Raw genomic sequence first — 23,311 nt, 5'->3', positions numbered from 1 at the left:
CGTGACTTCATGTCAAGTAGTTTATATCAATATTTCGAACATGATTTCTCATTTTTCCTTCTCCCAATAATAATAAAAACATTAATAATATTGATACCTATTTTTACTACATGCATTGGAAATCCTGTAAAAAAATGATTTTTTTCTTGTAAACCTCTTGTGTGCATTTTACATACCTCATGGATTGCTTTTGAGATTCTTAAATTGTGAGATATTTTATGATTTTAAGTCTTATTTTGATTGGCATTCAGATGTTTCCATTCTCTTGAAACTTTGAATTGCAGCCACTTATCTTTGTACATTCCAGGGATTGCTGTTCAGCACAAATGATTGCCTTGTTGGACCAGTTGATGTGGTCAGGCTGTGGCTTCATGAAACGCAGAGAGTGTATGGTGATAAGCTGACTGATGATAAAGACCTTGAGGCCTTTGCCAAAATCCAGGCTGATTTTGTCAAGAAAAACTTTGAGGTGATTGAATTGTGATCGGGAAATGTTGAGTTGATGCTGGTCCCAAATATTTTGCACATGGCCATGACAAGTTTCCTTTATAAATTAATGTACAATATGATTGTTCAGTGGCCAAATGGCTTATTTGCTCAAGGAATGTTCTTGTTACTCATTTATCACCGGAATAACTAGTTTTGTTGACAAATTTTTTGCCGTAGTTCGTATAAACAAATGCCATCTGCTCCTGGAGATCGAGTCCAATGTTCGTAATTTCAAAACATTTCATGTTATCAAAACTTTGTATTATCGAATAGCGCCATGCACCATATATTCCCATCAATAATGCGTGCGTTATCTATACAAAAATGTTCAGATGATGGTAATGCGCTCTATGTAATGAAAATTGAAAAATTCAAACATTTACATATAGGTATATGAATACAATAATTGAAAGAAGTCTTGCAAAAATAAATTAGTGTGGAAGCATGCCAGGCAGGTCTGAGAGGAAATTGGTGCCCTCATCCTCTGCGAGTTGAAGAAGGGAACACATCACTAAGAATGGTGCAGAGTGCATACCATATGTAACCATAAAGTGCCATTACTCCACAGCTGAGGTGTTGGGATGTGGTCTCTGAAAGGATTTCTGGAGGTCAGCAAGATGTACCCAAATCTGATGAAACATCTTCACAACATCAGCGGTAAACGCAAAGTGGTGACGTCACCAGTTGATCAGCACAAATGCGATATCCTTTTGCAGACCAGATAAAAGAAAATCATTCAGACAGTGTTGCTGTGAAGTATTGCAAACACAACTGGAAGTTTCTAAGATGGGGCATGAATGAGAGCACGGTGAGGTAGGAACCAGGCCCATTTTTTCTGAGAGTCAAAGGTTGTAAGATACCTTTACCATGTGCCCAACTTCCTCATATAACTTCATGAAGTCTTGGTAGGCAGATGCTATCTCGGGTTGCTGAATGAATCGTTGCTCAGTCGAAGAATGCGAGCTAAGAGCGGATCGACAGGTTTCTTCTACAGCCGAAGGAAGCTCTGATTCCATTGGAAGATGAACGATGATCTCCCATCCGACCCACGAGAGTGAGTATTAGGGATTGAAATGGTGCTCGCATTGCTCATCCTTGGGGTGCAATGTCCTCGTGGAAGGAGGAACTTCCCAAAATCACTGAAGATCATTTAGTAGACTGTGTGCAGCCACGCAGTGCAATGAGATGAGAGACATTCTTGGACAACTGTGATTCGCTCCCTTCAGTTGGCCCCGAGATGATCCTTCCAAGAGCAGTGTTCTGAGGGATGATCTGTCGGTGAGGAAACCTTTGCAGCCCTTGGCATAACAATATGTAGTCCGTGGACATCCGTACCAAGGATGAGGTTGTTCCTCTCAGGCAGATAAAATATTGGTTCAGCCATCTGCAGATTGGAGAACAGAGACAAATCTGTCTCCTCTCTTGCATGAAGTTGATTCATGAGCTGTGGTTGTATGGATGCCTTAACTTCAATGCAGAAAGATGGCTCAGAAATGGAATTCATATACTTTGGAGCCTCAGGAAGCCTTAGTGTAGTGTACATTAGAGTCCCAAAGCGTAACATGAGGTATGATTGACTTTTCAATGTCTGATATAATGCACAACATTATGCTTACTACTTTCCTATTTGTTAGATTCTGAGAGATGCAAATGGATGTGTCAATATGCATCTATTTTATTATGAACTCACAAAAATTTGTTAGTAAAACTACGTGAAGAATATCCATGATTTCATGAGGTTTATAATCTCATGAAAAATTACCTTAAATGTTATGTGAACTGTGAATCATGTCAATTATATAATTAATAATGATTCAGAAAATATTGTTTCAGAAGTGCTAATTTATAATTTTGCGATTTCTTTTACTCATTTTATGTATTCTTTTTGTCCAAACTATTTCCTATTGCTCATTATATTTGCAAATGGGATACTTTGCTGTATAGAGAGCATTTACCGTATAAGCTTGTGTAAGAGGCGCACCCCTATTTTGAGGATCGAAGCTATAAAGAAAAAAAATTTTGCGACATTTTTTTAATCCTATCGTGCGGTGTTGCAGACGTATGCCTGGAATTTCGACAGTTATCGAAATGTCCTCTTTCAGTACTATTTGAAAGAGGAAATTTTGATAACTGCGGCGGCATAAGGGGGAGTAGAAAGAGTTCCGATCCTCTCTTTGCATACGCCATTGCTCTACGTTGCTTGTCCTACTCACGAACAATTTTGTTTAAAAGCTCTCGCAGGAGTATTGCAATAGAATTGCAACCGCGGAAAATTTTAAGGCAAAACACGACAGGCACATAGCATGAGCTTTCCCAAGAGATTGAACAACAATCGGGGCAATCTCAGTGCCGTAGGATAATAACCACGTCGTAGATTTAAGGCCCCTTGCACACGCACCGATTTTGAACGGCCGGTAAAATATCGGCCGTCCACATTCCAATAGTGAACAATGGGAGAGCATTGGAGCTTGCACACGTACCGACCACACGCCGGCACCGGCAAAATGCCGGTTAGCTGCCGACTGTTGTCACTGTGGATCGCCGACGCCGGCTCAAAAACTTAACTACGTATCGTTTGACCGGTACAAATTCGGCGTGTGTGCAAGCATCGCTTCGCCGGTAAAATATCGGCCAATATTTTACCGGCCGTCCAAAATCGGTGTGTGTGCAAGGGGCCTAACGGAACTACACTCGGCTCTCCATCAGCTAATGCCTCTGCCGTTTTTTTTCCTTTCCGAGACTCCACAGGAAAATATCAAGTTACAGGGGAACAATGGAAACGTGTTTCATCCCTACCCCATTCCACCAACTGACCTTTTTCGGTCTACCAGGTTCAATTCCCAGAGTTTCTGGAGGTCAAATGCTACGTGAGTCACCTTCTGAGCTCGAAGATATCTCGATATCTTTCAGCAAGTGTATGTCACGCACGAGGTTCAAAAAAAGAAAGAGATCTAACGCGACGCATATCTGACAGAATTTAAGTTTTTAAGCTGTAATTGTTTGACACAAAGATTTATAGCTAAAATAAGGCTACTAATATTCAACATAGTCCAAACAGCACAATTTCGGAAGAAACAAGCGTAGCATAAGCGCATTCAAACAAGACGAGACGGACTGGAAACTCAGGCAACGCAAACTGCGTATATCACATTGCTGCGCCTTCGCCCCTTCGCTTTAAAGGCAACGACGTCACATGCAAGATCGGACGTGTTCTTCCCTAGCTCTTTTGCTCGTAGCTTTAAATATGGAGGGGAGGGAGCCCTCTTCCCCTCGACCTCTCCTTCAGCGCTCTTCACTTATCAGCATTTCCGATGTCTTCTATCCACCATTAAGTCCAACAATGAGCACACTCGTTCGAATTTTTTCAACCGCAGGTTGTGACACCAATATTACTATATGCAGTATAAATGCCGCGGGATGCCCACTCGTGGCAATAAATTTAGCGCGCGCTCCGGAGCGAATCACCCCGCGCGATCTTTTCAATGTTCACCTCTGGGGTACCGACGTGACGGCGCGATGCTTGCAAGAAATTCAAACAGGAGCATTTTAAAAATACGTCACTAAGGCAGAAACTCCCCTGCCTGCCGCTTGATTTTGACCCAGGGTTTCAGATGACTGACTCACGCTGAAAACCAAGGCCACTCAGTTCCCCTTGAACTTGCAACCGGTGAAGGGGAGGGGGGGAAGATAAGAAGTTTGTGTAAGAGGCGCACCCCCATTTTCGGCTGCAATATCTGGGAAAAAAGGTGCGCCTCTTACACGCGCTTATACGGTATATATTATAATGGCATCTTACCTAATTTTCCAGGAAGTGGATGAAGCAGCTGTGAGTGAAAGACCTAACATATATTGCCACTTTGCGTCTGGCATTGGTGAGCCCAAGTACATGCCCATCACGGACTGGACGTGCTTGGCAAAATTGCTTCATGAAGCTCTTGTGTCTTATAATGACCTGGTTGCTGCAATGAACCTTGTCCTCTTTGAAGATGCCATGATGCATGTGTGTCGGTACGTTTTATTCTCTTTTGAAAGTAATGCTATCCATTCACTCCACTATTTTTATTGCACCCGGGAGGGTCTCTTGAATACTTGATTCCGTATTGACTTAGTTTAGGGGTACCTTATGAAATGTACGAAGTAACTAATTTGAGATCAGGGAAGGCGAGCTGTCTATAATGCCTCAATTTTGAAATGAAAACATGAACTCTAATGGATATAACTTTAAAGGCCTCGTCAAATCTGTCAATGGCTCTACTGTGTTGGTTTTTTTGGGAATGGGGTAATGCATAGCAGTGGCGAAAACAGGAAAGCCTCTTAACGGCCAACCCTCTCTTCACAAAATCTCTCCCAATGTTCCTTTGCAAGGGTTTGATGGGACTGCACTCTCTCATACGCATTTATGGGAGTAGAACATCACAAAAATTGACTCGGCAAAAGTTGTGGCATCATGTGATTCATTGCTTCACCCAGAACAGACAGTCTTGAATTACGATAATGAGGCCTGAAATTGTCTCAGGCCATGAGAAAATTTTTTGTAAGCAGGTGTGTTTTTGTTTTTGAAACTCAAATGTTAATGACTGTGAATGGACAAATTCACGTTATGTATTTTTGGTTCCTGATACAGACTGGATCCTTTATTTCAGCTATCTTTTCTGTTTGTGGCTCATGTCATGAGTGCACATGGTTCTTTCTTCTTATGCATATGGCTAACTCTTCGACATATGGTTCTTTCTTATGGTTCGTTTCTTCTTGTATTGTGATCATGGCAGAATCAACCGCATCCTCGAGTCGCCACGTGGCAGTGCCTTGTTGGTGGGTGTTGGAGGCAGTGGGAAGCAGTCATTGGCCCGCCTTGCAGCCTTCATATCCAGCTTGGAAGTTGCTCAAATTCAGCTGCGCAAGGGCTACAACGTGCTGGATCTCAAGGTGAGAGAGGACGCAACAGTGAGCAGAGGGGCCCTAGCAATAAAGGATGGAGCCTTTATTTCATGCGATCATTTGACGTGATAACTAACTCCTCATTTGCAGAGTGAATTGGCTGCCCTCTACCTCAAGTCTGGCTTGAAGAATGTGGGCCTTGTGTTTTTGATGACGGACGCGCAAGTGTCGAGTGAGTCATTCCTGGTGCTCATCAACGACATGCTTGCCTCGGGTGAGGTCCCCGATCTCTTTCCTGACGATGAAGTGGAAAATATCATCGCTGGTGTACGCAATGAGGTGAATTTTTCTCGACATTTCTCTCAAACAACTTCACTGGTACTATTGCACTCAATTTATGTTATTTTAGTTCCTGCAGAAAAATCAGGGAAAGTGTGATTGCTGGAGTACTCTGAGAGATTTCAGGTTTTTGGAAAGAGGCAATTTGGAGAGAAATCAGAAAAGTATTAAATTATTTTGAGATTTTTGTTTTAATTTTACCTGATGAAAAAAAATAATTCCCCCAAAAATACAAGATTTGCTTCTGATAGCTTTCTACTTATAAAAAATGTTCTCAATGTAGTTGATATACTTCATTGTCGTTCTTACAACTTGTATTTGTAAACTAATTAACCGAAATGTTCATGTAGTGGACTTCAAGTGTAGGTCGCAGCAGTTCCTATATAGGATATTAAACACTAATAAATAATATGTAATGCTAAGAACATTCAAGGTAGACATCTTTTGCACGTTCAAGAGAAGATGAATAATTCAGAAATCTAAATTACGTGTTTTTCAAAATTTCTTTTTTTTTGGTAGATTAAATGAAAATATGACTATCTAATTGTAAGTGGTTTAATTTCAGTCTCAGTGCTAGCACACAATTAGTTGCCTTCACACTAATTATGCAAGTCAACTAATTTGCCGATTTCTTCTGCAAAGTATTTTATTACCTGACTTAGGATACCTAGATGTGGTGACTTTGCAAAACAGAATTCATGGCATCTACTAGTGATGTGCGAGTACTCGAAAATTCGAGTCGAATTGCGTAGTAGGTACTCAACTTGAACCAACATAGTATTCGACTCCTCCTTTCTTAAGCCGACTTTCGCTAGGGAAGGCGCAAAGGGCATAAGGCAATGACGGTCGCTGACCGTGAATGCGGCCTTCGAGCGACCAGCTCGCCGTCAAGGGGTGTTACTCGCGGCTGTAGCTCATGGAATAGTATTGTATTCCTGGAAAAATGTTGAGCAGACTTTAAAATGGAGCAAATTTTGGTTCTAAAGGGCTGCAAAATTGTGTGTTACCCCTGAAATTGATGTTACTTCAAAAAATCAGGAAAATTGAATGTTATTGCATTTGTGCTCTTTGAGCGACCTCTAAATGTTAAACAATTGAGGTGAAATTTTTAGGATATCCGTTCTGCTCCCCACAGCATATTTTAAGAGGTAGAAATCAAAAATCCGAGAAAAAACAAAAATATAAGCAACACTGTAAGTGCCACCTTTTAGTGCAGTTGAGTACTACCATTTTCGAATGTTAATTTTCGTTTATTCCTTTGTTGCGTTTAGTTTACTTCTTGAACTTACAAAAAGAGAGTTGCTGAGGTTACTTAAAGGAAGAGAGAAATAAAAAAATATTTTTTGGGGGTACAAAGCTGAGGCTGAGAAATATATATAGTTTGCCTTGACCACTTGAATTCCACGTAGATTCAAGATCCATTAAAATTGCTGATATAATTTTAATAAAAATTCCAAAGGTTTGCAAATCATGCAATTTTGGTAAAAAGTACTTTCCGAGCCATGCAAGTTTATAGCGAAAGACAATTTTCTGGAGGCAGTAATAAGCGCTATAACATGGAGAAATCAAAATCTGCTGCCTTAACATGTTCAACAATTGGTTTTTCTGCCTGAGAGTTTGAAAGGATCAAATATTACATGATAAATTTACGCATACAATTTTAATTACAAGTGTACAAATGCTTTTACTGAGGGTTCTTCTGAGCAGTTTGGATGCATACATTAATGAAAGTGACGACATATTACTAGGGGTTAATTCATTTCCATTGTGATTATAGAACTGTTTAAGACACTTTAATTTTCATTCATCTCCTGATTGTGACACAAATGCCATCGACATTCCTCGTTATCTTTTCCCTTTTTACATCAAGCTAAGCATTCAAAATAGAAAATTCACAGGGGGATTGAAAAAAATGAGAATATGTTGGAGCATGCGTTGCTGTTTTGCCTATTTTAGGAATTGCCATACTCAACTCGATATTCACGAGTAGTTTTCAACTCGATTAGAGGTCAAAAAGTACTACTCGCATATCCGTAGTATCTATATACGATGTCTATACCTGGAACTTTCTGGACTTAACTGCATGCATGGATACACCAACATTCAAAAAATTATTTTCATCACTTCTCATTCTCTGCTCATCCAGCATGAACCCACAAGATGGAATTCCCTTTTTCAAATGATGAGGCGTCTTCCGGAACAGGAGGGCAAGTCTGTAACTCTGTTCTCTCCCGAAAATGGGAGAAAGGAGATTCGTGAAGCGCCTGCGCGAGAGTTGTCGCCCGCCCCAAGTCTCTAGGGCGCCCCGCCGGAGAAAGGAGACTATTTGTCGCCCGGGAGAGTACTAGTCTCCCGACCCAAGTCCGTAAGCCCCCTCAAGCGCCTTTGGCGCCCCAGGCGGGCGCTTCAGTTACGTCCCCCTCAAGAGCCCGACGTATCTCTTTCTCCCATGGAGAAAGTGCGTATCTCGACAGTGTTTTGTTGTATTTTCTAAATATGGCGCGTTTTATTTCAAACCATAGAATATTATTGCTCGTATATGAGGTGCATTTAGGAGAAGTGGGGCAATTAACACCAGTGAGAAATTGTTGCGGGATATTAATAAACCGTTTGAGGCGAGGGAGGAAGATTTCCGGCCGCATTAGCGGAGAAGGTTGTCCTATCCGTCCTTCGATGGTCCGATTCTCTTCCTGCTGAAAATCCATCACCCTCAATAGCAGACAAAAACACCGCAATCCTATGAAATAACAATTATCTGTAGCTCTGAATTCTTTTCGTGTAAGTAGCGGGGTTTAGAAAGCTAATGCTAATTCAGAGAGCGCAAGAAAAGCACTTTAAATAATGGAAAATAACTTCTAAACAGTTACCTATGAAAAGCAACAGATAGTTAATGAAACACAAGACATGCCCTTATTGTTAAAAGAACTTATTCCACGACAATGTAATAGAGTTTCACCATTTCATTGGTTTCACGAATACGACTGCTCAGCATAACCGTGTGCACACAACATGAGATCGCGAATCGGTTCCGCTGTCAACACATACAGAAGCTATAAATGTACTTCAATAATAAATGAATATCCACAAACTAAGTACTAGCACACACCGTAAATATAAAGTGAGACATAGGCAAATAAAATATAAAGAAACTGGAAATCACTTCCACTCTTTTATTCATCACGAACAACTTACAATCACTAAGCTCGTTATGATAAAAACAACTATTAATTCACTGATTTAAAGCCAGAAATTAGCCCACGAAAGAGGCACAGGTGACTTTTCTGACTATTATTCGTTAATATACTAGAAAAAGAAACTTCACACACAGCTTTGATCTTGATAGCTTGATCGTGAAATGTCAATGTACCTATACGATGAACAACGGAGGTGAACACGCCACTGACAATGTTTACATTGCTGTCAGACATCAATCGATATGGTAATAACACTGCTTACAATTCAATCACGATGGAGCACTGATAATTACAACTCTTAGCCGATATTTTTGTACATTGCAACCACTGGCACTGTGATTATCAGCAGAAGATTTACGGGAGTTGTCACATTGACAATAACACAATTTTGGCACAAAAGATGTTTGCACAAATCTGCAAGCAGCGAGCAGAAGCTGTATTTACATTAGAAATATACTCTTAATTTTCAACTTTGGTGAGGTTGTAATTGATACGAAATGAAGAATTTACATGGTGACAAGCAAAATATACCGGCACTTGGATTTAGCCTAGCAGCCGCTTGCAAGCGAGGAATCACTGTGCGCGGTCAAAAAAGTAGTCCCGACTTTAGTAAGTCATAATGAGGTTATTATGCATTTAATTTAGAAAATATTTGCATGGATGAGTTTGACATAAAATTAAAAACATTTTTAAATTGCACACGGTTAATTTTTCGATAAATCAAGCTCCAATATCAGATTCGCCTTAGAAATTTTTCATACTACCCATCGGAGCGAGTTTTCTCCCATCCGAACGGGAGAAACAGTTCTCTCTACCGAGTTACGGACTTGGGTGGGGAGACAATTTTGGGCGACAACTCTCTCTCCCAAACGAGGCGCCCCAAGTTACTGACTTGCCCTCCAGAAGCAAGCCATAACATTAGCTGCCTCTACCCTGAGTTTATGTTGACATAACTCACCACAGTGCAATGCTATCAAGTAATCGATTGATATTCTGGATGTTTTCAGGAAAGAGCAACATTTCTTGCCAGTGGAAGTGCAGTCAAAGTTTCTTCAGTTATCCCCCTTGTGAATGGCATTAATTATTCCCTAAAAACTAAGAAGTTTTCGCGTAGTCATCTACAAGGTTTTTTTCAATGATTTGCTGTTTTCCATTAAAAATCAGAATGAATATCTGAAAAAAGAACAATTACTATTCATTTATGCCACAATTCTTGATCCACAATTGAAAATCCGTGTTTTTCAAGATTTAATAAAGTTGAGGTGATAAAAAATTAATTGGCTTTAAGGATGACGAGTCAGTCTAAACAATGTCACCCAACAAAAACAGATACCTCAGGAAAAGTGCATCTGAAAATAGCCACTGTAAAGCAACAACTATCAATGTGGGGGATATATTAAAATTAGAAAAGTTTATTTTTAAAATGCATTTGATATATACCTTTTTATTTACACATTCATCAAGTGAAATAGAAGAAGAAACGTACGTTTAATATGCTTTGCTCAATTCTAGTATTCGAGGTAATTGAGATGTTCGAATATTGGAGCTATGAATTAATATTCAAATTCGATATTTGAGTTCGAGAAATCTGCTATTCGACCCATTTATAGTTTAAATAAACAACCTGTGGAAGTCCATGCTTTTCAATCGCAGTGATTTGACCAGGGCACGCCATTCAACGCAAGTGCACTTTCTTTTGTCTCGTGTCTAGGTCAAAGGAGCTGGAGTGGCGGACACGAGGGAAAACTGCTGGAAGTTTTTCATCGACAGGGTTCGTCGTCAACTGCGTGTGGTGCTTTGCTTCTCACCCGTGGGCTCAACGCTAAGGGTGCGCTCGCGAAAGTTCCCGGCCCTCGTCAACTGCACTGCTGTCAACTGGTTCCATGAATGGCCACAAGAGGCACTGGTGTCTGTGTCCAAGCGTTTTCTGCAGGAGCTAGAAGTGTTGCCGGCAAGAAATCGATTTTTTTGCTTTCTATCCTCTATGATGATATGCAATTCAATAAATTTTTTGTGAAATAATAATTGTGGAAATTGTTTTTATAAATGAATGGTGATATTTGCTCTGTTAAGCCTCACTGAGGAATATGCTTAAATATCATTGCCATTAAAAAGGTGTTGAAAACTTTAGTACTATAGTATAACTACAAATTTTAAGAGTGAAATGTTACTGTGCGGCCTCCTTTTGAATGTCCATGCAATTATTTGCAGTGTATCCGATCAATGCCGGCTATGTATTGCAGAAAATATTGTATTTTATATGATGCAGGAAATACACTTATTGTATGTTTTAAATGAGATCTGTAATAATTACATATTATGTCCAGCTTTTCAATGCAAATGTCGGCATGTGTACGTTTCTGTTTTGAGGCATCCATGGAATGGAATTGGATGAGACCTCGGCTGCCTTCCTCTTATTTGTTCTTCTTGCAGGAAGTGTTCAGGGACTCGGCAGCACGTTTCATGGCTTTTGCGCACACTTCTGTGAACGCGGCATCACGGGTGTTCCTGGCAAATGAGAGGCGCTACAACTACACCACTCCCAAGTCATACCTTGAGCAGATAAGTCTCTATTCGAAGCTGTTGAGGCAGAAAAATTCTGAGCTCACTGGCAAAGTGGAGAGGCTGGAGAATGGACTGGAGAAATTGAAGAGCACTGCTGAACAGGTACATACCAACAGACCAGTGGGATAGCCATGAATTTCAATTGGGGATTTCAAAACCAGGGGGAAAATATCTGAAAAACAGGGTAGAGGGTTTTAAACTAATAGTAACACTTTTCATAATGGAAAAAACTTCGTTTCCCAAAGAAATCTCTTGTAATATCATGATTTTTCAATATTTTGTTTTCTTTAATGAAGGAAAGTAATTGTGTATTTATATATCAGGGGGGGGGTCCAGACACCCCCTCCTGGCTACACCACTGCTTCAGACGCGGGCATTTCTATTGGAGGTGATATAGGATAGGAATAAATTTCAGAGCTTGGGTGTGTAGGAGAGGTACCAGAATTTTCCAAAGTACTTGACGAGGTGAAATTCTTTTGTACTGAAACAAAAGGATTACCATGGAATCTCGATCTTTAGATTTTCTAGGGATGGATGAAAAAACAATGAATGCGGGAAAATGATTAATGCTAGAATGTTTGACTACTATCACCACAAAAAAGGTAGAACACTGAACTTTAAGCACTTGTACGAAATTCTGCCAAAGTTCCATGGTGTCATGTCGTATATCGTTTTACTCATTGTTATATGACTACACCATTATGTCATTGAACATCGTTTAAACGTAAACATTTAGATTCTACAGTCAAAAGAGTGAAGAAGAACGCTCGATAAACTATGAAAACAGCAAAACGGTCGTCTTCTTCATCTCGTCATGGTCAAAAACAAGCGCGAGGCGGGAGGAGGGGAGTTTCTCCCTTTATGACATATTTTTACAATGCTCCTGCTTGCATTTCTTGCTCGTAAGCATCGCGTCGTCACGTCTGTACCTCTGATAAGAACATGGAAAAGGTCGTGCGGGGTATTTCGCTCTGGAGGGCGCGCTTAATTTACTGCCACATGCTACGAGTGGACATACCACAGCATTTATACTGCATATAGTAATCGCTTATTAAATGTAGAGAAACATGCAGTTTTGAAGGACAATACCTGTCCATGTCATTACGGCTAATAAGGACAGGCACTTAGTTTGAATCTTTTCTAGGAGATGAAACTACCATAGGGAGAAACTCAGAGCCGTGGGATAGTAACATTGGTGGATTTCCCACGATCTGCTATCCCCCTCCTTTCAGCACTCGCCTCACCCGCTCTGACGCTTTCCTCTTCTCCAAAATCAAACAAAAGGTCCTCGCTCGCGCAGGGATCGTATTGCAAAGACCTTAGCTTCGAAAAAAATATCAAGTTACACGAGAACAATAAAGATGTGTCTCACGCCCCCCTTTTCTAACCCGCTGACCTTTTTCTGCCTACCTGCTTCGAAGTTCCCCATTTCTGGAGGTCAACTGCTGCATGAGTACCGTGGGATAGTTACATTGGCACATTTCCCAAGATCAGCTATCCTCCTCCATTCAGCACTAGCCCCCCTCTGAGGCTGTCCTCTTCTCCGAAATAAAAAAAAGTCCCAGCTTGCTCAGGGATCATATTACGAAGACCTTAGCTTCGAAAAAATATCAAGTTACATGAGAACAAAAGAAATGTGTTTCGCGCCCCACCCCCCCCCTTTTCTCACCCACTGACCTTTTTCAGCCTACCTGCTTCTAAGTTTCCAGTTTCTGGAGGTCAACTGCTGCATGAATTACCTATTAGCCCAAAAGGTGTCTAACAATGACTTTTGGCAATTGATATTACACCTTTGTTGGATTGAAATATTAGTAATGTGCGCGTAATTTAAAAAAGAAGAAGACCAAACGCGACGCATTTCTGACTTTATTTAAGCATTTTACGTGAGGAAATAAATGTCAAAATAGGACGGAGAAGTGGCATTCTGGCGAGACTCGATATGAGCAGCAGAGCTTCTCGGAAGGGATATTTTCTCAGGATATTTGGTTTCTCCCTGATAGCAATTCCAATTCATCTTCTTATCTTGTGAGAACTCCCAAAGATGGAGTGAAAATAATTGAAGAAAATCCGGTGGTGAAGAGCTTGTATTTTACAAAATGCCTCAGATTGTCAGCTAGCACTTGGCAGCAGGAGTGGGGGTAAAGCAATGTTAGTTGAATTAATTATATGCCCAATTGTTTCCATAAAATTAAAATATTCCATTAATCAGCTGAATTCCTGTTCGAATCCTTTAAAGGTAATCAAAATTACTCCCCAAAATCTTGTTGCCTGCTGCATAGGCAACCGAGTCAAACATTCCAGCATTCATTGTGTAGTATTCGAGGTATTCGAAATTCGAGGTATTCGAATGAATATTCGAGCAATGATTTAATATTCGAATTCGATATTCGAGTTCGAGAAATCTGCTATTCCACCCATCTCTAATTATTACCTATTTTTTTCTCATGCCTGGGCACAATTTGCCAAAGCCATGAAGGAAAAGTTAAGGAATAGAAGAATGCATACTACTAATACAATGCATGTCTCTTGTGCAGGTGGACGACTTGAAGGCCAAACTGGCAATACAAGAGGTGGAGCTGAAACAAAAGAATGAAGCTGCGGATGCCCTCATTGAAATTGTTGGTGTGGAAACGGAGAAAGTGTCGAGAGAGAAAGCTTTAGGTGTGTGGATGACTCTCTCCCTTATTCTCGTTTGCTATGACGTGAGTAGGTGTGCTCTTGCTAATGAAGTTGAGCATCACTTTGTCTTCTGGAATTGGCTGGTTCAATCAAGACATGCATGTATGGTGTACTTTTGCACACTGTTCACTGATTTTAATTTGCCAAACCATTGTACTCAAATAGCTAAAATACTCTCTGAAGACTTGGTGGAAGGAAATGGCTGCATTGATTACATAAGTTGTTGAATTGTGGGATCATAATTAACTCTCCTAGATGGGTATTACTGCATTTTACTTGGAATTTTGGGATATCTTGAAATTATTTAATTGGCGTAAGGAGCCCGTACATAGATGTAAAACATCATCTATACATGTATATACAGTAGAACCTCACTTATGAGACTTTCAGCGGAGACCCAAAAAAAGTTTAACAAGTGAGGAAGTTTCATATGTGAGGTTTTTTGGTATTCAGCATGAAATACTTTTTGATTGGGGCCAGTTTGTTTCCAGGATGCAATTACAGTACACTCTTGATTTTACGAAGCAGGATTTTACGAAGTTTTCGATTATACGAAGTGATATTGCGGTCCCGGTGAAAAGCCTATGCTAAATACATGGCGCTATTCGATTATACGAAGTTTCGATTATACGAAATTTTTTGAATTTACGAACCTCGGCTCGGTCCCTAGGAGCAAATGGCATTCGTTTATACGAACTACGGCGAAAAATTTGTCAACAAAACTAGTTACGCCGGCGTAAGTAGCTAAAAAATCAGCGCTTCCAACTGTGGTCCATCAAAAGTGCGAAATCGTAAATGATAATGCAACTTTGGAGAGAAATGGGTCGCCAAAAACCTCACTGTGGGAATTTAGGGGGAGTAGGAGTTCAGTTAAAATATCGCGGCTGACATTATGCCACTATTTACGTGCCTGTTCGTAAACATAGCATCGACAATAATTCGTAGTTTAACATGTCAGGAAGGTCGCGCGGAGTATTTCGTACACCCCTAATTAACCCTTTGCACTGCTGTGAACGTACTTCGAAGACTACTTGACTACTTTTCGCCGAAGCACTTCGAAGGGTCCCTAATCCGGGATCCTTTCCTCAACGAGCTCACCCTCGCTGGCCCCTGAAACTGGGCTATTTTTTAATGCATTACCTGACGCAACCCTGGGTTTCAAAGGGCAAAGGTGCCATGGGGGGAAAAAGAGTAAAGTGCGTGTTACTGTGGAGCTGTGTGTCAACCAAACGGGCACGGACAAAATAAGCCCGTTGTCATTGGGAAATTTGAAAGGCCACAGTGCTTAAAACATGTAAAATTGTAAGCCCTCCCCGTTTTTTACCATGCAAATAAAAACAGCTGGATGACCCGAGAAATTTTCCAGCAAACGGTTATACGTCTACAGAGAAAAATTGCTGGAGAGAACAGCAAAATTGTTTTAATAATGGATAATGCCACCGTTCATAAATACGTGGAAGATCTAAAATTGGCTAATGTTCGAGTCCTCTTTTTACCCCCGAACTCGACTAGCAAGTCCCAGCCCTTGGACCAAGGCATTATCCAGGATTTTAAAGACCTATACCGGAAGAAGCTTGAGCGGTATTACTTGCGATGGATCGGTATGTATACATTCATCTATTTTGCTCATGTGCGTTTGGATATCGATTTAGATATTTTTATTCATGATTATCATTCTTTCAAATCTATTTGCTACTTTTATAAATGGGAACAGAAATTAATAACATCCCGAAATGGACGTTGATACATGCAATCCGCGCCATAATATCTTTTCGTGTATATATTGGCCTTTGTGAATGAACAACTTAAATATCTTAAGTACTGGGCTCTATTTACCGCCAATTTATATTTCAGGCTTCTCGTAATGAAGACGCACTTCCAAGTCTAACCATGAACTTTCTTCTCACGCGCTTCCCCGTTCTCCCATGCTGGGGTTCCGTCTTTCCAAAGCCGTCCCTTCCCTCCTGCCGCCTTTGGCTGATCTTGCTGACACCCACCTTACGCATCCCAAACCCCTCCTTCCCCAGCATTTCCCATTCACTCCCTCCCTAAGGAGACTGTGCTTGTGTGCGTCGCAAAAAAATACGGCCCCCAAAAGTAGACTGAGGCAGAGCTGAAGGCCATTTCCCCACCCTTCTTTGTCCTGCCCCCTTCACCAGTCCTTGTGCTGACCACACTTCTTCCCTCAGGCAATCCCCATCCCACTCTTATTCACCCCACCCACTGGGAACGTTCCCCGATTGTGGAGAAGGGCATGGTTCATCTTTACCTGCAACGGGGGGAAGTTATTAACTGGAGAGAGGCGGAAGAAGTATCTTCCACTATCGGGAAAATGGTGCCGCGCTTATAATTGTCTCTCTTCTTCTCAGCTGACTTTTCAATTGAAATTAATTTCTTTGCTCTTTCCACACTATATTTATTTACGATTATGGCGCGACTATTTTTTAGTGCTAAAACTAAGAAAATCTTTTCTCTATGTCAATGATCCTTTGCCTAACTTTCAATACGGCGGAGAAAGGAACACGAAAACTAAATGAGGTGACGGTACAGGTTTTTGCGTGTCATTTTTTGGGAATTCACGCTAGCGAACCAATACTTAACCACGTTGAGAAATGATAAAACGTCTCTTGTAGGAAAACAATCAATGTGGATAATAACGTTTCTATCTATATTTCTCCGATACTGTAAGATGTTACTCCTGTCGTTTTCCGGTTGGAACCTTGCTCCTGTCGGCATAAAAGGAGAGAAACATACTATATGAACAGGTCACCTCACACCCGGTATGAAGAATACAGTCCTGATGAAGAATTAAGTCTTTTATGGCAACGTCTGCGAAGATGATGGAACACAGTAGTCGGACGGAGAACTCAAACAGAATTTACATCAAATATTCGCCAGAAGATAATCACATCCTACGTTATTTATGATCGTAATTGAATCTCAGTGAAAATAGAGCACATTCTGCTGAAAATACGAAGTAACTCGAAATATTAACTTACGAAGGTTATTTTGGAAACGGGCTAAGACCCTTGTTTTTCTTTTTTTCTCGTCACTGAGCGATAGAGGGCGACATAAATGGCGGTTAGGCCGGCTGCCGCTAAAATTCCGTGGGTGTCAGAAACAAATATCTATCTTTTGCATACTTAATAGTAGCTATTGGCTCCTAACCACAAATTTATTACTGTTAATTCTTATAATAAACATTGCAATTCATTATTTGATTACGTTTTCTAAACTGGTCGGGAATTTCTTTAGCGATCGTTGATGTTGAAGTATGAACAAGAAATGGGAATTTTATGGTGGTATAATTATTTAACGATTTTTCACATCATAAATCGATAGCAAAAAGCCTTTTCTATGAATTATACCGAGAATAACCACCGAAAACATTTAAATAAGACCACTAAAGACAAAAAACGGCGGAAGAAACAAAAGCGAACATTTTTTTCGTGACTTATGAAAAAGGTTTGAATTAACGAAACTCGATTTTACGAAGTGCCAATTTTCCGGTCCCACTGACTTCGTAAAATCAAGAGTTTACTGTACTCATTTGGATGCAAGAAATTGAAGCCTAATGATCTTATTTACTCACAAGCAATACCATAGATGATGTGTTACTTTAAGAGAAACATAATTTTGCATTCCTGAACAGCATTACCCATGGTTGAACATCTTGGTCAAAATACTATCATTTCTGGCAATGAGCCGCAAGGCTATCGTACTGTAGAAATTTTGGAATGGTGATACAAAATGTTCACAGAGAAGCCAATTTTCGAAAAAAATTGACTCATTAACAGCAGTTTTCAGGAAATTCATTTTACCACCTAAAGACAAACCCAAGATTGAAGAAATGAGATACCTCAGGAAAGTTATCCAAATTAATCCCATAATTAGGGAGCAAAATTTCAATAATGCTTCATGAAGGCTTCACACATGGACCTCTTGTGGCTTACACTCTAGTGTAAAATTTCTTCTCTCAATGAAAGGTGTATGAACCAAAACTGTAATGATATCACTCATGAAAAGTGGGCAGAAACTTTTGCATTTTGTTATTTTAAACTTAGGAGGGAGAGTGGTTGATTGGGGAAGATTTGTTTTTTCATCTCAGCTTATCTTTCCCTGCCATTTGTCAAAATCATTTGATGTACTGCAATTTGTGATGTGTGAGTGAACAACCCCACTTTTGTTGCTTGTTGATATTTTGCTGAAAAGTGTGGCACACAATTACATTATTATTAAGGTGTTTCCTTGTGAAATTGCGATGTGATGATTTGTTGTTGTTGCAGCTGACGAAGAGGAGCGCAAGGTGGGGCTGATTGCGGAGGAGGTGAGCAAGAAGCAGCAAGATTGTGAAGAGGACCTCACCAAGGCTGAGCCTGCGCTGCTTGCTGCCCAAGAGGCTCTCAACACGCTGAACAAGGTGTCTCACCCCCCTCCTCACCTTGTATTTGGTCACTTTGTCCATTGTGTACAGCATTGCTGACGGCAGGAAGCTCTCTCGTTTAATGCTTCATTTGAAATAGTATTCTGAATATGATGTTGGTGTGGAAATGATTGCTGCTCAGTTACTTCTCATTGAGTCTGGTTTGGTATTTGCCAAGGAAAAAAGGTTGGAGAGTCATCTCGTCAGAAAGCAGCATGAATTTCATGGCAACATGCTGGGAACGGCAGGCGGTGAAAAGTAGTTTCATCTGAAAGCGGCCTTAATGTAGCACTGTGGGTATTTCACGATTTAGACGGGGCACCCCCACTTTTTGCTGCTTTCAGATGAGCCGGCTTTACTCCTGCCACCATCGACGATGCGGCGCCGTGCTTTCAAATAACCATTGGTCTCTATCAATGTCTTCAAACGAGTCAAATCATTTCGCTGTTGATGGCACCGTGCCGTCAACAGTCACCTCAGCACCCATTTCAATCTGGTGCAGCGGTGCGCCGTCTATGGCGTGATATGCACGTAGTACTGGATTGAGGCCACTTTCAGACTTAATGACTGATCGCCAGCCACTGTTCACGGCACAGCACCATAAAATTCAGGCCGCTTTCAAAAGAGATGACTCTCTGGATTTTATGGTGCCTTGCCATGAACCGTGGCCAGCTAAAAGGAGCTTCTTTGTAAAGCGGCCTTTGATGTCATCTTTCAACAAGAAAGGTAGTTTTCAAAAACTCTTGGGCATATTATTTTCGAATGAGTTTATTTACTATTTTTTTAATATATCAGATAAGTTTTATATCAGATAAGACTAGTTTTATTTTGTTTCTAATTGTTAATCCTCTCCAGAAATATTTTAATGCAATGAATTAGAGCTGTGTTAAAATTTAATACTAAAGGTGGAAACATTTTCTCGCTGATAACTCATTCATGATCATTGATTCATGAGTCGTAGCACTGTTATTCCACCACATATAATGGAAAATCAGCTGAGAAGGCTATCAAAATCATCAGTTTATCAGAAAAATGTGGCAGAATAGTATTTCTCGAAAAACACTTTTGAGGGAGAAGCATGAATGGAAGAAAAAAATTATGAAAATTGTGTTTGAATTCTTGAAAATCGCAATTATCTCTAAATTTGCGTATTCCCGGGAAAATCCCAGAATTCGCATTAAAATTCGCATTATCGCATTTGCGACTTTTGCAAGTCCCTAGTCTTTTGTTGTGATGCACTTGACGGGTTTTCTGCCAGGCCTCACTTATGACCCACTATACTACACTACTGGTACACTTGTGCCAAGCATTCCATCCAGTGGTATAATGAGTCACATTAAGGTGTCTTAAACTGAATAAAATTTGAAGTCGGGTGTGATGTGATGCGGTGGTGTGTGGCAGGGAACGTGTCAAGTGATCCATTTGAATGCGACCCTCTCCCCTCTCTCTCTCCCTATTGGTCCTAGGCCAATCTCACAGAGTTGAAGTCTTTTGGCTCCCCCCCTGGTGCGGTGACCAACGTGACGGCTGCCGTCATTGTCCTGCTGGCTCCAAACGGCAAGATCCCCAAGGATCGCAGCTGGAAGGCAGCTAAAGTATGACACCTGTTCTTAACTCAATTTCATTCTGTATATCGCTTGAGAATGTCAGCACTGGGAGTGATGGAATTAATTGTGGACACAAAACACCAGTAATGTATAATATACCGTATAAGCTTGTGTAAGAGGCGCACACGTGTAAGAGGCGCATCCCTATTTTGAGGATCGAAGCTATAAAGAAAAAAAATTTTGCGACATTTTTTTTATCCTGTCGTGCGGTGTTGCAGACGTATGCCTGGAATTGCGACAGTTATCGAAATGTCCTCTTTCAGTACTATTTGAAAGAGGAAATTTTGATAACTGCAGCGGCATAAGGGGGAGTAGAAAGAGTTCCGATCCTCTCTTTGCATACGCCATTGCTCTACGTTGCTTGTCCTACTCACGAACAATTTTGTTTAACACATTCAATGCGGATGAAATTATCGCGGTAACCTCCAGTGACGGATGGGTGATTTTCCTCCATAACGGTGGTGTGTGAAGTAATACAACAGAAATTGCGAAATATTTTGTTTCCTTTTTACGCAATTTGCAAAAAACCGTAATGACATACATATATGCCATCCGTCACCAGCAATTGACAATTCACGCAACCCGCATAACACAAACGTTATTTTATGCGAATGAAGTGGTAAACCTTTCATATTTCCATTTAGACCTTTTATTCTACTGCTGATGTATTAGATTATTAATGAAAATTTCTTGGAATTTCTCTTTACCTGTAAATTTTTAACGAAGGCCGTAATTTCATTTTTTAAATGTATATATTGATATTGCAATGGAAAGCACCGGCCTAGGATGTCTTAGCTCAGCGAATCATTTATTAGCACAAATGATTTTACAGGATCATTTTTAAATATTTTTTGGGGTTTATTCCAAGTACCTTATCAATAAAATTTTGCCAGCGACGAAGATCAACTGAGAATGCCAATCGGATTGCAGGTAGACTAATATATTATGATAAATACGCGGAGTGAATCCAAGAAATAAAAACACCGCCTTGATTAATATTTATTTATTATAACGCTTTGTTTAGTAAGAAAATTAAGTGTTTTAATTATAGTTCAAAAATTTAGTTAATACACAGAGAAAAATCAATCGAACGATGTAAAAAATTTACATAATGTCTTTGTTTCTATGAAAATACATAATAAATATAATTACTCAAAACATAATCTTTTCTGTGCGTAATTATAATGCAATATACATTGTATAATATAAATAAGGGTTAAAAAACAAATGGTCAATGCTCACTTTAGAACAATAAACTTTACACAAAACAATATATATCAATGCCTAGTAAAGGTTAATCTAAAATCACATAAGTATGCAAAACAGAAAAAATTTCACACAATGCAAAACATGCAAACAAAAATTTTCATTTTCAAAAAAGAGTAAAAGTTTTTCAAAAATACAAAATCTATGTTAGAGTATTTGAAAAATTGAAACATATTTCTTTAAAATTCTTACAATTTGTTGTGAAAAATCTGAAAACAAGGCCTTAGGCAGAGCCCTGGTTGACCTTCACATTCTGGGCAAACTGTTGTCACTGCCTTACGGATGCCATTATTATGGCACTCTCTGCATCTTTTCTGTTTTTTATGTTTTTCCCCGGATGAAGTGTAGGCAGGGAAGTGGGATGTATCAATGGGCTTAGGAGGGGCCGGCTGTGACCCTATTTTTATTAGAGATTCGATTAACTCTAGCCTAAATTCATGCAGGCTTTTTTTAGAGCCACTGAATTTATTGAATAGAATGAAACTATTTATGACCATTATCTGGATCAAATGAATCGCCAGCTTCTTATACCACCTCAGGGATTTGTGCTCGCAAGGGTAGTAAGACAAGAGTTGGTCACAATGATCAACTCCTCTCATGTTGATATTATAATTGGCAATCGCCTCAGGCTTCCTCTTAGGCCCTCGTGTGCTAGGCACATCCACAAGTTTTCAGCCAAATTCAGAAGAGATCATTGTGACGTCCCTCTTGTCTTTCCACTTGAAAACACAAATCCCATCATTGGTGTAGCGGGCAATGATCTCCCCTTTCTTCAATTTTGCGCTGCTGACATCAAGCGGGCTATTTTTCCTACCCGCCCGCAGAGTACCAGTGGAAAACGTTTGGGCCTCAAGTAAGTCTTGAGTCAGCTTCACGCTATTATAAAAATTGTCCATGTATAGACTATGACCTATCCCCTTGAAATCACTCATCAATTTATGGACCACATTTTCTGTGTGGCCCCGACCCCCAACATCAACATCACTAGCCCCAGCATACACTAATAGTCTCAAAACAAGGCCAGATGGCTCACAAAGCATATAAATTTTAATTCCATGTTTGTGCCTTTTACCCTGTACATATTGCCTAAAAATAAGCCGACCCCTCCAAAGCACCATTGACTCATCAATACATAATTCCCTACCCGGAGAAAAAACGTCTTTCATGGACTGCTGGAAGCAGTCAAGCAGGGGTCTAATTTTATAAAGCCTATCGCTTGGTAGCGGTTCATTTTCTCCAGGGTTGGTGGAGAAATGGAGTGCCTGCATAATTCCGAGAAACCTATCACGGCTCATTCTCTCCCCAAATATTGGCACTCGCACTAACTCTGACCTCCTCCAATAGTCAGATATTCTATTTACCCTTATTGTGCCCATGTGGAGAAGAAGACCCAGCCAAATTTCCAGTTCCTCTCTGCCCAACGGCTTCCAATCCGTTATGCGGGCCCTTGGGGAGGGGTTACGGAGAAAAATGCTTTCTGCATTTTTCTCCGTCTCCGAAAGGATTATTTCAAAGAAAGTATCGTTCGCCAGCAAGTTGAAATAATCCCTCGGAGTGCCACCCGTAGGGAGGGTCTTCAGCCTTGAGGACCCGACAAAGGGTATTTCAGTGGGAAATTTATCCTGAGTGCCGACCCAGGTCATTGAGGGTCTAACGGTAGTAGACCCACGCGCCGGGAGTTGGAGAGGGGGTGGAATTTCGCACTCATCTGCAAGGCCCAAAATGCCAGAACCGTCTTCAATGTTTTCTTCGGCGTCTTCATCGGAAGAAGACGATGACGGGAAAAATTCCTCGCTAGAATCATCTTCCTCAGAACTTCCAAGCATCATTTCTATGTCTCTTTCAGACATTAACTGCCTCCCAGTTCTCAG

General features: G+C 40.4%; 1 protein-coding gene across 1 annotated transcript in view; it reads left to right on the top strand.

Moving 5' to 3' along the window:
* The window catches only part of LOC124156654 (dynein beta chain, ciliary), a 315,587-nt gene that overhangs the window by 216,746 nt on the left and 75,530 nt on the right, over positions 1-23,311 (top strand). The window contains exons 51-59 of the mRNA XM_046531313.1: positions 308-469; positions 4,298-4,497; positions 5,259-5,415; positions 5,518-5,706; positions 10,612-10,851; positions 11,334-11,567; positions 14,000-14,126; positions 18,431-18,564; positions 20,034-20,162. Coding sequence (XP_046387269.1) covers positions 308-469; positions 4,298-4,497; positions 5,259-5,415; positions 5,518-5,706; positions 10,612-10,851; positions 11,334-11,567; positions 14,000-14,126; positions 18,431-18,564; positions 20,034-20,162 — 1,572 coding nt within the window. The remainder of the gene's footprint in view (positions 1-307; positions 470-4,297; positions 4,498-5,258; positions 5,416-5,517; positions 5,707-10,611; positions 10,852-11,333; positions 11,568-13,999; positions 14,127-18,430; positions 18,565-20,033; positions 20,163-23,311) is intronic.

The sequence above is a fragment of the Ischnura elegans genome, chromosome 3 (assembly GCF_921293095.1).
Source record: "Ischnura elegans chromosome 3, ioIscEleg1.1, whole genome shotgun sequence".
Classification (NCBI taxonomy): Eukaryota; Metazoa; Arthropoda; class Insecta; order Odonata; family Coenagrionidae; genus Ischnura; species Ischnura elegans.
Note: the sequence above shows the minus strand (reverse complement) of the source record. Positions and strands in the feature narration are given on the sequence as shown.